Source organism: Trematomus bernacchii, unplaced genomic scaffold (genome assembly GCF_902827165.1).
Source record: "Trematomus bernacchii unplaced genomic scaffold, fTreBer1.1, whole genome shotgun sequence".
NCBI classification, from domain to species: Eukaryota; Metazoa; Chordata; class Actinopteri; order Perciformes; family Nototheniidae; genus Trematomus; species Trematomus bernacchii.
In genome coordinates, this window is record NW_022987409.1 from 4,433,464 (window position 1) to 4,449,233 (window position 15,770).

Genomic DNA, 15,770 nt, shown 5'->3' on the forward strand with positions numbered 1-15,770 from the left:
CGCAAGAGAGAAATACCATTGGTGGGGGGAAATAGAGTGAAATTCAAGTAGCAGAGCTGCAGCGGTCTCTATAGTCTTCTCGCCTTTTGTGGCTCCGATTGATTCTAGTTCTGGTCTGAGGGACCGAGGGAGCAGCCGTTTTTCCTAACCGCACCTTTGTGTTTTTAATTCTTTGAGGTCACTGAGTGGGCACAACCCCATTTCCACTGCAGCAGAATTCAAGCAATAAGACTGGGGGTTAAACTAGAGGGCTGTGTGGCTGGGCGGCACTGCAGATAAAAATCTTTAACGTGTCGAGGGTCTTGTACCTCCGGTTTGATGCAGGCTTGCTGCCATGGACTCTGTCTGAACACAATTTACATTTAGCAGTGATTATCTTATCTTCATGTGATTTAAAATGTAACATAATGAGAGGTCAACAAAGCCTCTTCCCCCATGGTGTTCTTAGTTTTACAGCTTTCCCACCCACAAACAGTGCAAGTGCTCTCTCACGCTGCCGTGTCGTGACAGCCAAGGCAAATTATTTTTCTTTTAGAACTACTAATACATTCAATGTGATGTTGCACGTGTGTTGAAATGTATTATGTTAAATATAAAACAGCTAAACCAAGCCATTAACTGTAATATACTGAACAATACACAGTACAAGGCTCAACATGAACAGTTGTCAGGTTGGCATTGCAAAGATTCTTGAGAAATAGGCAACTCATTCTTGGCCTTATAAATGTGTAAAAACAAATCATGCATAGAAATTATTTGACTGAATAATGTATGCGTTATAGATATTTCATTATGTATTATATCTGTGAAGAATATGACAACAGCTGGTATTTTATTCAAATTCTTTAAAGTATCCGTTAGAAGAAAAAACACCACACATTCATTTTGGTTTCTGTAATTAGGCTTTTATTCTTTCAAAGCGCATATTTGTTAAAATACTGAAGTAAAACTGCATAGTATCTTAATTACTCAAAATATAAAGTGACTGAAATTGAGGCTGACATCAGCTCTTAACAGTCAGCGTTGAACCCTGCAGTAGTGAATTACATTACTGTCTTACTGAGAATGGTCATTTGATGACCTTAACATGGTAGATTTTAACACTTCCATCCCAGCACTGGTCCGGACATGCTAATATCCTGGAGTTTTAGTGCAAATGAGGAGGCTGGATGACTGCTGATCAGCTGAGTGAAAGATTTCAATGCCCTGCCGGGGGAATGTGTCCCCAACTGATGAGCCATTATTGTCTGTCTTGTCAGGAATCTAATTTGCGTGGGTACTAGTTGGCCACCAGACCCACTCTGCCTCGAGGACGGAAAAAAGTAGATAATGTAACTTTAGACCCAATTCTGATCCTGTGCTGACAACTTGAGTCCCTCTCAAGAGTCCCTAAGTCCTGCTTTTGTTAAGGTATAGTCCCTAATGCGCCTGACAAAAAGCATGACTTACCACAGCCTTGTTGCTGAAATGGTATGACTAAAGACTGATACCATGTGGAGTAAACAACCTGATGAGGACATACTATACACATAGACTGACTCAAAGGAGCCTCAGTGTGTGGCTGGAAGTGGGCAGAAGAGTCACCGAGTGACTGCCAAAGCAAGGCTTGTATTACAGGGATCCCAGGATATCAGACACCAGGCGGCCTGTGTTCCCTCCAGGCAGGGCAGAGTCTGGCAGCTGGCCCGTAGCCCAGATAGCTATAATCAGCTCCATTACCTGTGACTCCCATTTATGAGCCCTCATGGTGGACCCATGGCTATACTGCGGGGGTTAAGGATGCTGTGAAATGTAGGAATAGCTAACTGAGCATGCAGTTGCACATGCTATAGCTACACCTGCTGCAGACACATCCTTTACACACACAGAAGCACATTCGTATGCGCCACATAACCACATAGTGAATGGGGAGAGATTTTCTGGGCATTATGTGTCTTGGCACGAGGCGTTTGTTTTATCTTCTCCCTCTGTGAAAGGAAAGATTACAAATATACTCTGCTCTGTTTAAGGGGGGAATCAGCTGTCTTCTGACAAGTACATTGTAGACCGCAGTTGTCTGTCCAGAATACAAAGAGACATTTATCACTGCAGCTGGGGTAACGGAGGAAGTGAGAGGGGGTGTCTCCTGTGCTGCAGCAATGTGCTTTTTTTTTTAACCCCTATTACTTCCTTTCTGTGGGAAAAACACTATAGCTCCATCCTCTTTAATCCATTTGAGATGATCTATTTTTCTTTTTCATTCTCTACCTGCCACATGCCTTCCCCCCGCCCCCCCTATTTTTTTTTATCTTAGTTCTCATCACCTTGTTTCTCCTGACAACATTATTACTCAGATGGAATATGTAGCGGGAATATGTTAAGTTATGTCGTCCTCCTCAGTTGTGGCAACAAAAGGTTACTACCTCAGGCATACTTCTATAATATTTCCATATTTCCCCTCCTCATGTATATTCAGTTAGATGATTTATTCTGCAACATTTAAAGCCGTTGAAATGCAGAATTTCTCTCTCAGAGACTCTGCATACCCTGTGAAGCATAGCATGGCAGAATCTTCTCTTAGGATTTGTTCTCAGCAGAAGTTAAACAGAGGTTAAAGAGAAGTCGTCCGAACCACCTCTATCATTACTATCTTTCATTCACCAATTAGTGTCAGAGATCTCTCTCTGTCCCCTAGATGACCTTGCAGGGATGAGCTCCCTGTGTGGTAATTCAACATTTTGAGTAGGCCTCAATGGTGGGAGTCACGTTTTGGCTGCCAGTGACCCAGATTATAAAGTATTGATGAGAGAGTGAAGGGACTGTAACAGAGACAGTGTGTGTGGACCCTCCCCCAGCCTTTTCTTAGTCACCTGTCTCTGCAAGACTTCACTTGGTTCCTGTCTTTCAACACTTCTTCATATTCAAGAAACTCCCCAGACCTCAGCTCTCTTCAACTTAAGGCAGTGGATTAACATGCAAACTAGTTATTCAGATGAATGACACATATATGTCTATAGAGCAGGGTTATCTTGGTTAAATGTAGATCAATATTTGAACATGCATAACCTGAACACTACGTTGAGTTAACTAGTCAATCTAAATGACCGTGTTATGCACACACTGCAAAGAGCTGCCTGCCTGCGTTGTTTCTCTTCATGTGTTCAAAAGGTCAAGAGCTGAACAGGATGCAGCGTTGTGTTTCTCCATCGGGCGTAGCTGGCGGTGGTAGATCACCAAATTAGAGTAAATTCATCAACATTAAAAACATTATTCCGACTTTGTATTGTTCCGCTATAAGATATTTCCTTTAGGCTACCATTCATCTTTCTGGGCATTAAGCTAATTACCATACTATATTAGTACATTATGTAAAATAAGGTTTGTGTAAACCATGTAAGAACTACATTAACTGTTTCACAAATCTTATTTACATTATAATGTTGTCGTTCTTGCACAGTATGCACAAATAATTGCGGTACACTCCAGGAGACTTTACTGTCGACCCTTTTATGTACAATTGACTAAAGGACTGATCTCTCTCAGTGGATGCATCTTGCCAGCCAAATGTCACTTTTCAAAGCTCACTGCCCTCCACCCCCCCATCTTTAAGGGGAGGATAAAAGGTAATGGAAGAGGTCGGCTGTTAAGTTTAATGGCAGACAGGAAAGTCTCAGAATGGCTCTTTTTAATGATGTGCTTGATTTCATGCAGTCCTCGTTAAAGATTAGGCCAGAATGCATACAGAGCACAGGCAGGGAACTGTGGCCAGACTCTGCACTACCCCCCCCCCCAACATCTGTAAGATCTGCAAGGGGGTCTCAGGCTCCTTTGTGAGTTCTCAGGCTCATCGCCCTGCGCTCCTTCTGTATTCAGCTCACATTAGCATCAGAAAATAAATAAAGCAAGCAATCAGGCCGTGACCTCTTATCCACGGTGCCTCGGCCCCTCACCCTCCCTCCTTCTTCTCCTCCTCCCCCGCCTCCTCCGCTGAACTCGGCATAGGTTTAACTAGCTTGGATTTGCAACTGAATGTCAGGCTTGGTGTTTGGCTATACCACAGGGCAGGTTGTTCCTCGGCTGTCTCCAGAGAAAAGAGACTCGGGGATCGAGGGGAGCGAGGGAATTGGATCTTTGACACCTGTCACTTCCACTCTGCTGCACCTTGCTCCCTTGCCACACATAAGGACTTTTCATGTCACAGCTCAGCATGTTATCATGAGTGGGCACAGGGTCTGAGAAATCCAATTACTACCAGTGTGTCAGACCCCTGCCATCATCCTTATGTATGCTATAGTCATGTTCCTTAAATCAGAAAAGATGTGCCTATTAGTTCCTTCTCTTTTCTTCAGACCAGTCTTCCACCTCCATTTCAATCTGTGTGTCTTAGATACGAGCTGCAGCTGCCTCACTCCCGCCGACAACCCTCCATATAGTGCAGCGCTGACTGGCTGGCTGGTGGGTGGGTGGGTGGCTAATGCTACGGACATTGCTTCTGACTGTCTGATATTAAGTGGTATCATGGTGCAAGCCTCACATGGAGAATACAATGGGGAACCTGGGAAGGAGTCAGCATGCCTCACAGTTGCCTAACTGAATGGCCTTTGTGACAGGAAATAGAAAGTGTACTAAGAAAGGCCTCTCTTCTGCTTCTCCTCTGCCCAGTAGGTGTGAATCTAATGCATTTCCACGCAGCAAGGGCCCAGCTGTTTTCTCCTTATTTCTTTTATATACAGCTTGTCCCTGAGTGACATTGTCAATCCGGTTCAGGGGGAAATAATGGGCCTCTCTTTTCAAACAATAATAGGTGTCCTTATGTATCCCACTCCATCCCACTGTATATGTGTCTGCATGCTGAGCCTAACCTGCCCATCACTCCACATACCACTATGTTATAGTGTCCTACTTCTAGAGGCTGTTAAAATTGCTGGGAAAAGATGAAAAAAAAGATCAAATATAAGAGAGAAGGACCCATGCTGGTGCTTCTGCAACAAGATAAAATAGAATTTAAAACACATAGACTTGGCTGACACAAAGTGAACATGACTGAATGAGAAGCCACATTATATTAATTATGTAACGCCACTCTTTTGAGCCAAAGCTGAGGTTCACAGACAGAGAGAAAGGAATTCCTAAGTTATTGGTATGCGGTCAGGTCCTTGGGAGCTGGACACATTGACAGTCGCTGAAGAATTGTGTTTATTTCAGATGGCTTAAAGAAATAGAGCTTTTTAGGAAATCATTATCTAAAAGAAGAAACTATGACAAATGTCTCTTAGGGCAAATAAGATAATGGTTTATTTTTCTAGGATGTTTATGGGTTATAGATTGTTCAATCATAAATCTATTTTCCCCACAATAGTTCATGTTGGATTTTTGACTGTTGGGATGAAATCTTGGCTACGCAAATAGGAATCTTGGCATTGGCCAAACATCATTTGTCATGGACCTCTCAATTTATAAGGGAAAGCTTAATGTCAAATAGACATTGTGACATTGTGTTTTTTATCATCCAGCATAACATTCTCTTGACATTTCCAGATTGTTAATTCACAACAATTAAAATAGTATAAAAGGGATTTCCTGACCTATAGATTCAGTGTAGGAATGTCTAATTGTGCTTTTTGGTTTAGGTTTAAAACCAAATGACATCATTGATTCACCTGACATAAAGCAATGTTTTGTTCCCCACAGTTTTACATCAGTGAGTCTATCATCAGGGGGCGCTACCATCCCTAAACAGCATCTCCTCTACATCACAGCTCCCTGTAAAGCTTTCCTCTCCCGACAACCCCATTCATAGATGTAATTTAAGAGTCTGTTTCTGTTCCCCTTGCTTCTCCCAGACTCAAGGGTTTAGGAGCAAATTAGCTTGCAAGCTCGGTCAAGCTTAAACACAGAAACAAGGCGTTTTTGCCGGGGTATTTAAAGATGTCCTCTGCCGATGTATTGTTGAGGAAACGAGCCAAGCAGACAGAGGCAGGTAGGCAGGCGGTCTGAATGGCTGGCATGCTGGAGTGGGTCTGCAGCTGGCCTGCTGTGCGGAGTTCTGGGCTGCATTGTATTGTTGCTGTGGGCCTGGGGCGCCAGGACACAGGTTAATTTGTAGCCCATCATTAGAAGGGCAATTTGGACGCTGAGAATTGACAAGGGTGACATTTACTGTGTAATTAGAGCAAAGTACATCACATCATGGTACAACACAATACTTCTTCTACCTTCATCAACAAAAATTAGTAGTTATTTATTGCTGATGCAAACCATTAGAGCAACAAACTAACTATTAAAGAGTCAACGATAGCCCAAATGATGTTACAGGTTATCTATTGTAGATATTATCTATTTATTAACAAGTGTTGAATGTGGAAAGTATTACTAGGCAGAGCCACCAACATAACTGGAACTGAATCAAAAACATTGAAGAAATACATACTTCCTGAAACCTCTTTTCATTTGCATAATGCATCATGACGTCGCTTTTTCTTTGTACATGTTTTAGTTGACATGTTTTTTCGAATAAAGTCTAACTTAAGTGTAAAGTGTACCAAGAAAAAATGATTAGATCTTTCATATATGCCCCTTTGAATGACATCCAACTCTTCTGTGGCTAGATTGGATCAGAATAATGTATAGGCAACAACATATGCAGTTTGCTCCTTTGGTCTGTTATTACTTTTGTATCATATTGACCATGTAAAAACACCTTTTTTCTTCAAGCTGGATCTGCAGTGTGATTAAACAGTTGGGCTTTGTTCAAGCATGACAGCGGCCTTTCCAGAGGCTTTCGTGTTTAGTAAAGTTCAGCCTCATGCAGCCAGGCTTAGGTCTCTGTGTCTGGGTTAAATCCAGTCCAGAGTGCCTGTGGAGAAAGTTAAACAGTCACTGGCTCATGTCACGTTTGAAAACCAGGGCATGAATTATGGTCTAAAAACCTGCCCCTCCAAGCGTTGCATATGTGATGATAGAAGCCAACGGTAATGTTTCCACAGTCTGACTGAGAAACTGCGCCCTGTAGGAGCGAGTGATTGTAGAAGCAGGGCACAACAAGGTGAGGAAATCCTTTCTGCAAACATTGTTATATATTGTATTATTAGAAACCAGACCACCCATGCACATCATCATGAAAAGCAGCTCACATCATTTCCACTACATCAAGCAGTCCATTGGCTAGTGGTCCTGCTTTTGAACAAAACAGTGCTCTGCGATGACATAGTGATTTATAAAACACCATAGCGATTGCTTTTTTTCTTCCCGCTGCTGTTACACAGCTGTTAAACAGATGCTGTTTGTACCAATTTAGAAGCTAGTGCATTGTTTGTCAACACCAGTTTGGAGATGCATTCTTTATACCAGGACCTGCTGCACAATGCACAGCCTGCATGGGCCAGCAGAGAGGGAGGGAATACATACAGAGTAAGTAAACATTTGTCTTGAACTGCTGCTCGCTTTTAAAACAGTTACTGACAAGAGCTTATAAAGAACAGCGACTGTAACACTAGCTCAAAATGGAGTTAACTTGCCATTTGGTATCGGCTTTTGGGAGGACACAGAGAGGCCTGGTGGAAGTGACAAACTGTCAGACACTTTCTGCAGTGCTGCATGGATTAGACAGTGAATTTGTTCTTGATAAATTGACTGGTACTAATGCTCAGAAATAGAACCGGTGCCACATGAACCCCTGGCTTCACCAGCCGTATGACAGTACTAACAAGGCCGCCTAGTGAGCCTAATTTCCTTCACAATTAATATTTGACTGGAAGAATAGAAGGAATTCGGTTCAGATAGGCAGAAGTGAGAGATTTTTGGGTGAAGGATTTATTTAATTACAGCGATGTATGTGAGACAGCAGTACTGATGAGATGAAAGAGGACAGAAGGAGGGGAAGTATAAAGGATTGGCTTGTGCAGGGAGCTGCGAGGGATGAATCTGGGGGTGTCAGAGGGGGGATAGCTTGATGTGACTGAACCAGATGCTGTTGGGAGAAGGTGAGGACTCTGTGCTGTGTAGAGAATGATGGCTTGCGTGGCGCACTAAGGGTGCCCCTCTACTGTTTGTAAAAACAAGACCATCACACTCCATCTTGCCGCTCCCGCAGGAGCCAGGCCTCCAGGCTGATTTATGGCCCACAGACTGAATTGGCTGGCTGGGATGACAGCAGAGCTCGGACTCTCCCTGGTGTGTAGTGTGGGAGACTGCTCGGCCAAGCCTCAGCCTCAGCTGGCCGGAGAACTGCCCTTTGCTGTAGTTAGGGCAGACTAGATGTTAAGCTCCATCCCCAGTGTTAGGATCAGGCGGGGCCAAGCGTGACGCGTCTCCAGCATGCTTTGCAGTCAGAGCACCAACCATTCACAGTCATCCTATATTCTGCTGGTGCCATATTTTCTGCGTTTTTCCTCCCCTGTGATACTTCCATCAGCTTCTGCATCACAGACTCCATCAAGACTCTGTAGTAACAATTTAGATTTAATCAATCTTTGCCATCTGACTGCCAGGATGGAAAATTAATGTGGAGAGCAATTAGAAAACAGCCATCTCAGTGTCAAAATAACACCAAGATGAGAGCAGAAAAGTAGGCGGCATTTTAGCAGCAAATGAAAGCTTTCTGTACTCCACTCAGACATGGCTCCCAGGCTGTCCTCAGAAAGGGTCATCAGGACTCTGCTCACATGTATTTCACTTTCTGTACATCAAATCAGTCCTCGCACACAGCAATAACAACAGGCTTAAAGCAGCGTCAGGGTTGCTGTTAGCTTTTTCAATCACTAGAACTCAATAATTGTCTTTCCAGACTCGAGACAATATATTTGATGGCTTTTTGATTGGGTTTAATATCAAGGACGTTTAAGAAAGGACAGGAAAGCAGGGAAAATCAAAGGGATGCATTAAAGTGCAGGCCCCAAGAAAACATCACAGTAATATCTACATTATTCTGTCTGGCTGTCTGCTAGTGCTTATTTTCATGTGACAAACTAAATCAGAACACTGATTGTTATTGCTACAACAGAAAATGTCAGCATAGAGGAAATACAAAAAAGTAATTTAAGCCAAAAGTGGCAGACACTCTTTGTAAAATGATTTATCATGCCACGCTGCTGTTCCAAATTCTTTTCAGGGTTCATGCTGTAAAACCGAACTGACTGAATTGTGTCATGCAGCATGTTGCCATCGCCTTTGTGGCTCCAGTTAAACCAAGAAATAACAAATGAAGATTTGTCACCTGAATATGTTCTCACTTCAGCTCAACCCCGTGTCTGGCCCTCCAATCCTGCCTTCTGTTTATTGTGGCTGCTTACAGACTCATTCTACAGGATTACATCATTGTTCTCAACCTTGAGGCTGTGTGCACTCATTTTGGAGTGAAAAGCGTCTGTGTTTTCCAAGCCCTGCTCCATGTGTTAGCCAGCCAGGACGCAAAATAGCTGGCGAAAGCTCATAGAGCTTTTCGGGGAGTTGCCTCTTTCACTGAACACATACCTTCCCCTTTGTTTCAGGGGGTTTAAGTCTTTTGCTGATTCTTCTCTTTTTTGCTAAATTAGCAACAAACAAATAGCACCTCCAGCTGTAGGACATGAAGGGATCATTATATGCGGTGCACAGGGGTAAATTGAGCAATGAGCTTGTCAGGTTATGGGATCCCCATGCTGAAGCTGAGGATCTGTCTGCTGTAATTTGAAGTTAAGACACCTTGATCTGATTGAGGGGAAGCGGCAGGCCTGAATCGGCTGCTGGCATGCTGCAGATGTGAGATGAAATGGCAGGGAGCATGTGGGGTTTTCTCCCTGTGCTGATGCAAAGTGATGCTATTCCAGGTGACTACAAACGCAACAACATGACCTGCATTATCAGGAGAATTTGGCTTCTGCATTTAAAGTGGCAGTATTTATAATTTTTCAAAACCATGCGCATCGGTACATACATATTTAATGTGCTCCCTAGTGCCTTTATACGTCGTTGGACCTTATTTCAGCAGTAAGTACAGTATATCTGATTTGATAGCAACACTTTGGTGTTTTTCTTCCTCTGCCTCCACTACCAACAATCTGTTTGTATTTCAAATGTGGAACACTTAAAAACCCAGGCAGCCTCCGCCTCCCGCTGGAGCTCCTTCAGTAATTAATAGGTATTAAATTGTGAATAGGAAATGTTCCAAATGACATCCTGCACCGTACTGTACTTTAAATCTGCTCCTGGAACTGATTGGCAAGCTTATTTTCCTGAACACTTTGAATACACATTCACAGCAGGAGGTGCCTTCACTGTCTTCTATTCTCCACTTGTTGACTTCCAAAGTACCGCGGTAAAATCCATTAATTCATCTCTAACCATTACAGTTTATGGAATAGGAGGAGATTGTATTTGTAAGAGGTCGATGGCCCGTCACTTTTTTTATTTAAATGTTTTTCTCTTCCATTTTTTGTGAGCCTTTTCGAGCAACATCTGCGTTTTATGAAGCTCTAAGGAGAGGCAGGATGTGTCAGTGTTAATGGCACTTGCCTTTCAGAACAATGTCATTTACAACCCAGTTGCTCTCCCATAGACCCCTAAAGCAAAGAGAGAAATGCCATTCACTGCATATGCATGCGCTGCTAAGTAGCGGGCATACAACTCGTGTATTTTTCCTTGTGCCTTGAGGCTTTTCATGCTTTAGGAAGTGCTCTGGGCTATAGAAAAAGAAAAAGTGTTTAGAGGAAATTGCATTCATAACCAAGATGCTTGCAAATCTTTAATCAGCAGAGAAAAATATCTGCTTTGTCTAACAAGATTTGTAGAACACTTTCAGAATGTAGAGAAGGGAATTGTGTAAAAGTCTACAAGTTTTTTCAATGTCAGAAAATACATTATATATTATTTCTAAATATACTTAACATTGCTGGAATGAATCTCATCTTTATTGTTAGCAAGTTCACAATAAAAGTGCATTAAGTTCAAAATGCAGTTGATGACAAATCATACATCAGTTTAAAAAAAGGACATGGGATTTGAAAGGGATTTAAAATAACACCGCCGCAGTGGACAATCCAATCTAGTATGTGGGCAGGTTTTATATTTTTTTGTATTCATCGCCTCCATTATGTTTCCTGGTACCTGGTAAAGACTCTCGTAAAGACTTTTGATTACATTATTACATTCTGATTGGATCCCTTCTCTTTAAACAAAACCCCCAGCTTCATGCCTTTTGTCTCCTTGATTGCCGCCGGTGCAGTCCCTCGGACTAATCAGCGCTCATGCAAATGTACATGCATACCGGAGTGGAAAACACATTTAATTTGCTCATTCTTACTATTTGGCCTCATAAAATTATTCTAACTGTATAGATATTTTATGAAACTGCCTTTTTATTCTGCAGTGTGGATAATGTGGACGATAGTGTTGAATGATATGTCATATAGTTTACACAGAAATATTTCCTATTAGTTGTTAATTGGGGTGTAATTGTAGGTTATATTTGAGAGGCTCGTAACAATGCTGTCCCTTGTAAGGATGAGGATGTCTGTATTTATTCAATTATCAATTCTGTGCCGTCTCTGCCTCACTATAAAACATTCTTGTAGACATTGGTCACTCATGGTCTGCATTTTTGTGCGCTGATGTTCATTTTTCAGCCTTCAGGCATGGTGATTCCTCCAGAATACCACTTGCCATATTTGGGTTCAAACAGCCCATGATCCCCTTTACTCATGCATGCAGTCATTTAGTCACCATGTTATCTGTCTGTCTCATAAGATTATACTTTATGAGAGACAGCTCTGGCATATCTGCCCCTGAAAAGCCTGTCTCCAATCTTTAAATATCGATCCCCAGGGTCTAAGCAGAGGTGCCTCTCATGAGTGCAGGAAAGAAGGGAGAAAAACAGATCATTAGTGATTTTAATTAGGTGATCTGTCAAGCTGCGATTGCCAGATGTAAGCGTATGCATTTGGGTCGATGGCAATCCCTCTCACAATCCCCTCTTGTCACCTTGGGCCTCCGGAACGGAGGATGGCTCTTACTAGAAGTGAAACAAGCAGTAGGGGAGCGAAGAAATGTGTCATTGCGCATCTGTGTGGCAGGTTCTTTCTCAAAATTGGAGCAGGTGGAAACACAACAGCGCAGTGGCAAAGATACATTTTGGACTTGTTAGGTTTTCTCGGGCTGAATCATTTTGAAAGTGTGTACTATATATCGTGTTTATAGATTTCTCCCACCAAGCTCTTTCACGATGAACAGTGTATGTATATGTGAATTAAAAACAAACATGAAAACTTAATTAAAGAACTTCAGTGTGAGTACCGTAGCATGACACTTTTTTGGTCGTTGTAATGATGTTAAAACTGTCTTGAAAGTCATTCCCCTCCATCACAACAAAGTACGATAGAGCGCCACTATAAAGACTCAGGCAAATGTTTTTTTCACTCCAGCGTTAAACATCATTACATATTTATAACCCGGCGCCAGATGACAGAGACAGAGAGGAAGAGAGAGATGAACCAGGCAACATCACCGCAGCTCGTCTGGTGTCTCTCTCTGCGAGATATCTGATTGCATTGTTTAAACCTGCCTTTCATCTAGTGTTGCTACAGAAAACCCAATTATACAAGAGTTGCAAATGGACTTTTGATTTAACAATACATAATTTAATTGGCATATTAGAAGTACCCTAAACATCCAGCTCCAGTTATCAGTGAGCGGCATTACCGGGTCTGCAGTCTTGAGCAGATGCTCAAATGCATTGCAAGTGAAAGCTAATCATTCCTGAATATTTTACTTTTTTAATTAAAACAAAATGCAGCATTGGTTTTCATTTATGTGTTCTATTATTTCATGACAGAAATTAAATCAAATAAAAGCCTCATGGTAGAAAAATCTGAGTGCGAATGAGTACAGAAAAAAGGCTGGTTTTCAGACAAATCTAATATTAATGTTCTCTCTCCCTTTTGTGTCTCCACAGATCCCAGCGAAGGCTTCCACTGCCAGGACGAATGTCGCATCCTTGGCCACTCGGACCGCTGCTGGATGCCCCGTGTCCCGGCGCGTGTCAAGTCACCAGAGCACGGCCGTAATGTCATCGCTTTGTCTATCGAAGCCACCACAGTGGATGTGCCCCACTACGAGGACGGCACCATCAAGAGGACTTTTGCCACCTTCGGCAAGGATGGGCCTGAGGACGTGGAAAGGGGAGAGTTAAAGGGAAAGCGGACTCAGGAGTCTCAGGTGTGCAGCCCCAAGGCCAATGGAGGGGCTGTCCGTGAAGCTGGCAACGGGCGTGAGGCATCCAGCCCCATCACTTCCCCTGTGCACCTGAAGAGCCCATTGTCCAAGCCGTCATCTGCCTACAACACGCTGAAATGCCGCGACGCAGAGCGAATCGCCAACCACAGCCTGCTGCGGCAGCCGGAGGGGAAGGACAGTGAGCCAGCTGTCAGGGAGATCAACACGCTTCTCCACGATGGCCGAGACAAGGAGTCCCCCAGCAGCAAGCGACTGAAGGACATTGTGCTTTAGCGACCTACTCTATGACACACACCAACACTCATGCACATGCCGTGTAAACTCACATATATGTACCCCGCAATAGCTGTGTGTACACAGAAGAAAGTCAGGCTGTGGAAGTAGAGAGACACATCCATTTGCAGTATGCAAAATTCACAAGCCAGCTCCTGCTAAGGATGATGAACTGTAGTATGCTGCAGCTAGTTGTGTGCTCAATCTGAGGTAGTGGACGTGGCTTTGTTGTAGTCGCAGTACTTTTTCCTTGTTTGCTTTTTGTTCAGTTTTTCGTATATCAGTCTGCACTGAGTGGACAGGCAGGTTACTGTTGACTGCATGGACATGGACATGGCCAGTGGACCTCTGAAGCGCTTGCGCCAAAACAGGACCCTGCGTGTTTGGACACCTGTGGTGCCGATTCATAAGTACAGTTATGCCTTTTGAACTACTTTTGTATCACAAACTGATATTTGCCTTCTTTGGTTTTTGCAGTTTGTTCTAGCTGCCAAAATCGCTCTTTGTTCCTTTGTATAGTGAGCTCAATCGATGTAATAAACGACATACACAGGATTCATCTAAAAATATTCTCAATGTACTCCTTCAACAGTTCTCAGTGTGTTCAGGGGAAGGAAAGAGAGGCCTCCTGGTCTCATTTGCCACTTTCCCTGAGTAATAAGAGAAACTTTCTCTGCGTATCCCCGAGGACATCCCAGTGTCATCAGACTGAGGTCTTTACAGTATTTATATTTTATCAAGGATGGAGCTAAATGAACTCTCGCTATCTGCCCAGCCGCTCTGAACACTGGAAGTGGGACAGACAGATCCTTGTGTTCAAATTGAGTTGTATGAAAAAAAGACTTACTGCTTTTGAAATCTCCTGTGCCCAACCTTGATTGTAGCCAGTGGAGCACAAATTAGACCTTTGTGCTCTGGTCTTGTACTTTTTTTGACTTTTGACTATGGGGCTAGGATAGAAGGGATCGTCACTCATGTCTTGCTATGTGAAACTCTCTATAGGGTTTACTATTATCATTTTGAATAACCTGTTGTTATGTGACAATCCCTTTAATGTTTTGTTTCAAGAGAAAAAAACAAATAAACATTGGTGTTCAACTGAAGCTACAGTAGCGTTTGTTACACAAACACAAAAATAAAAAAAAACATATATGCCAAAATATATTTTATAAATAATTTAAAAATGTATAATGAGAATATTTAATGCTGTGTAGTTATTTTATGAGTAAGTTATACTTGAAATTAACTTGCTTTTGTTCATTTTGTCTTTTGCTTTTATATTGAATCTGATATTCTTTTCTTTTTCAAAATGAACTTGGATTATTTTTTGTTTACTGTGTGACCCCTGGCAACTGTTGCAGTCTACCTTGTTGTAAAGAGTTTCTTATTGGTCAGTTCTTGTGCCATCAAGTTTCTGTGTGGGCTACTAGAAAAAGTAAAAAGACAAAAAAAAGCGATATCAGCACCAACATTAGTGTTTCAGTTCAATGAGCTTAGAGTGAGATAGCAAAAGAAACCAAAAAAGATGCAAACAAAACCTTAAAATGGCCGGATGTTTCTTATCTTAGAATCTACGGAGGAGAGAAACAGCACCCAGTGTTCTCCAAGCTGGTAACAGGGTTCCACCTATTTTATCTGTTTAATGAGTCACCTTTCCTATTGGGCCCAATCAAGTTCAAACAAGACTTTTTCAGCCTCAACTGAGGGCATTTGGAAGCAGAGACTAGCTGTGCTCAGCACTGCTATCACCCATGCCATCTGTGTTCAGTTGATCTCAAAGATAAGGTTGAGACCAGAGTGGTATAAACAGGGCTCTCCCTCCTACGAGCATCACACAACAGACTGGGTGGAATCATGTTTGATCAAACTAAGGTCTTGGAAGAACCGTGTTGCACATCAGCAATGTGGTTTTATGTTGCTTTGCAGTAAACTATGTACAATGTGGAAAAATATGAATGAAAATTGACAAATTGCATACAACAAACTAGATCTTGTAGCTGAATGTTTTGCTGGTCTCACCCATGGCTTGTGGCAACATGAAAATCGGAATAATCACTGAATGTATACAGCAGCTTATAATTAAACTATTAAATGTTCACTGATTGTTTCCTCGTCTTTACTCACCACACGTAAATTATAACGTTTTACTGATATTTTGTGTGCAGAATTATAAATCTATCGATCAATCACTCAAAGTGAATGTATACAGCCCAATATCACACATTTTACATTTGTCTCAGGGGGCTTTACAGTTTGTACAAACAAACTACACACTCTGTCCTTAGACCGCCACATCAGACAAGGAAAAACTC

General features: G+C 42.3%; 1 protein-coding gene across 7 annotated transcripts in view; it reads left to right on the forward strand.

Moving 5' to 3' along the window:
* Positions 1-15,556, forward strand: part of pcdh19 (protocadherin 19) — a 52,668-nt gene extending 37,112 nt beyond the window's left edge. For all 7 annotated transcript variants that reach the window (XM_034138918.1, XM_034138927.1, XM_034138950.1 and 4 more), the window contains exon 5: positions 12,905-15,556. In XM_034138918.1, coding sequence (XP_033994809.1) covers positions 12,905-13,458 — 554 coding nt within the window. In that variant the 3' untranslated portion in view covers positions 13,459-15,556. The remainder of the gene's footprint in view (positions 1-12,904) is intronic.
* The last annotated feature ends 214 nt before the right edge of the window (positions 15,557-15,770 follow it).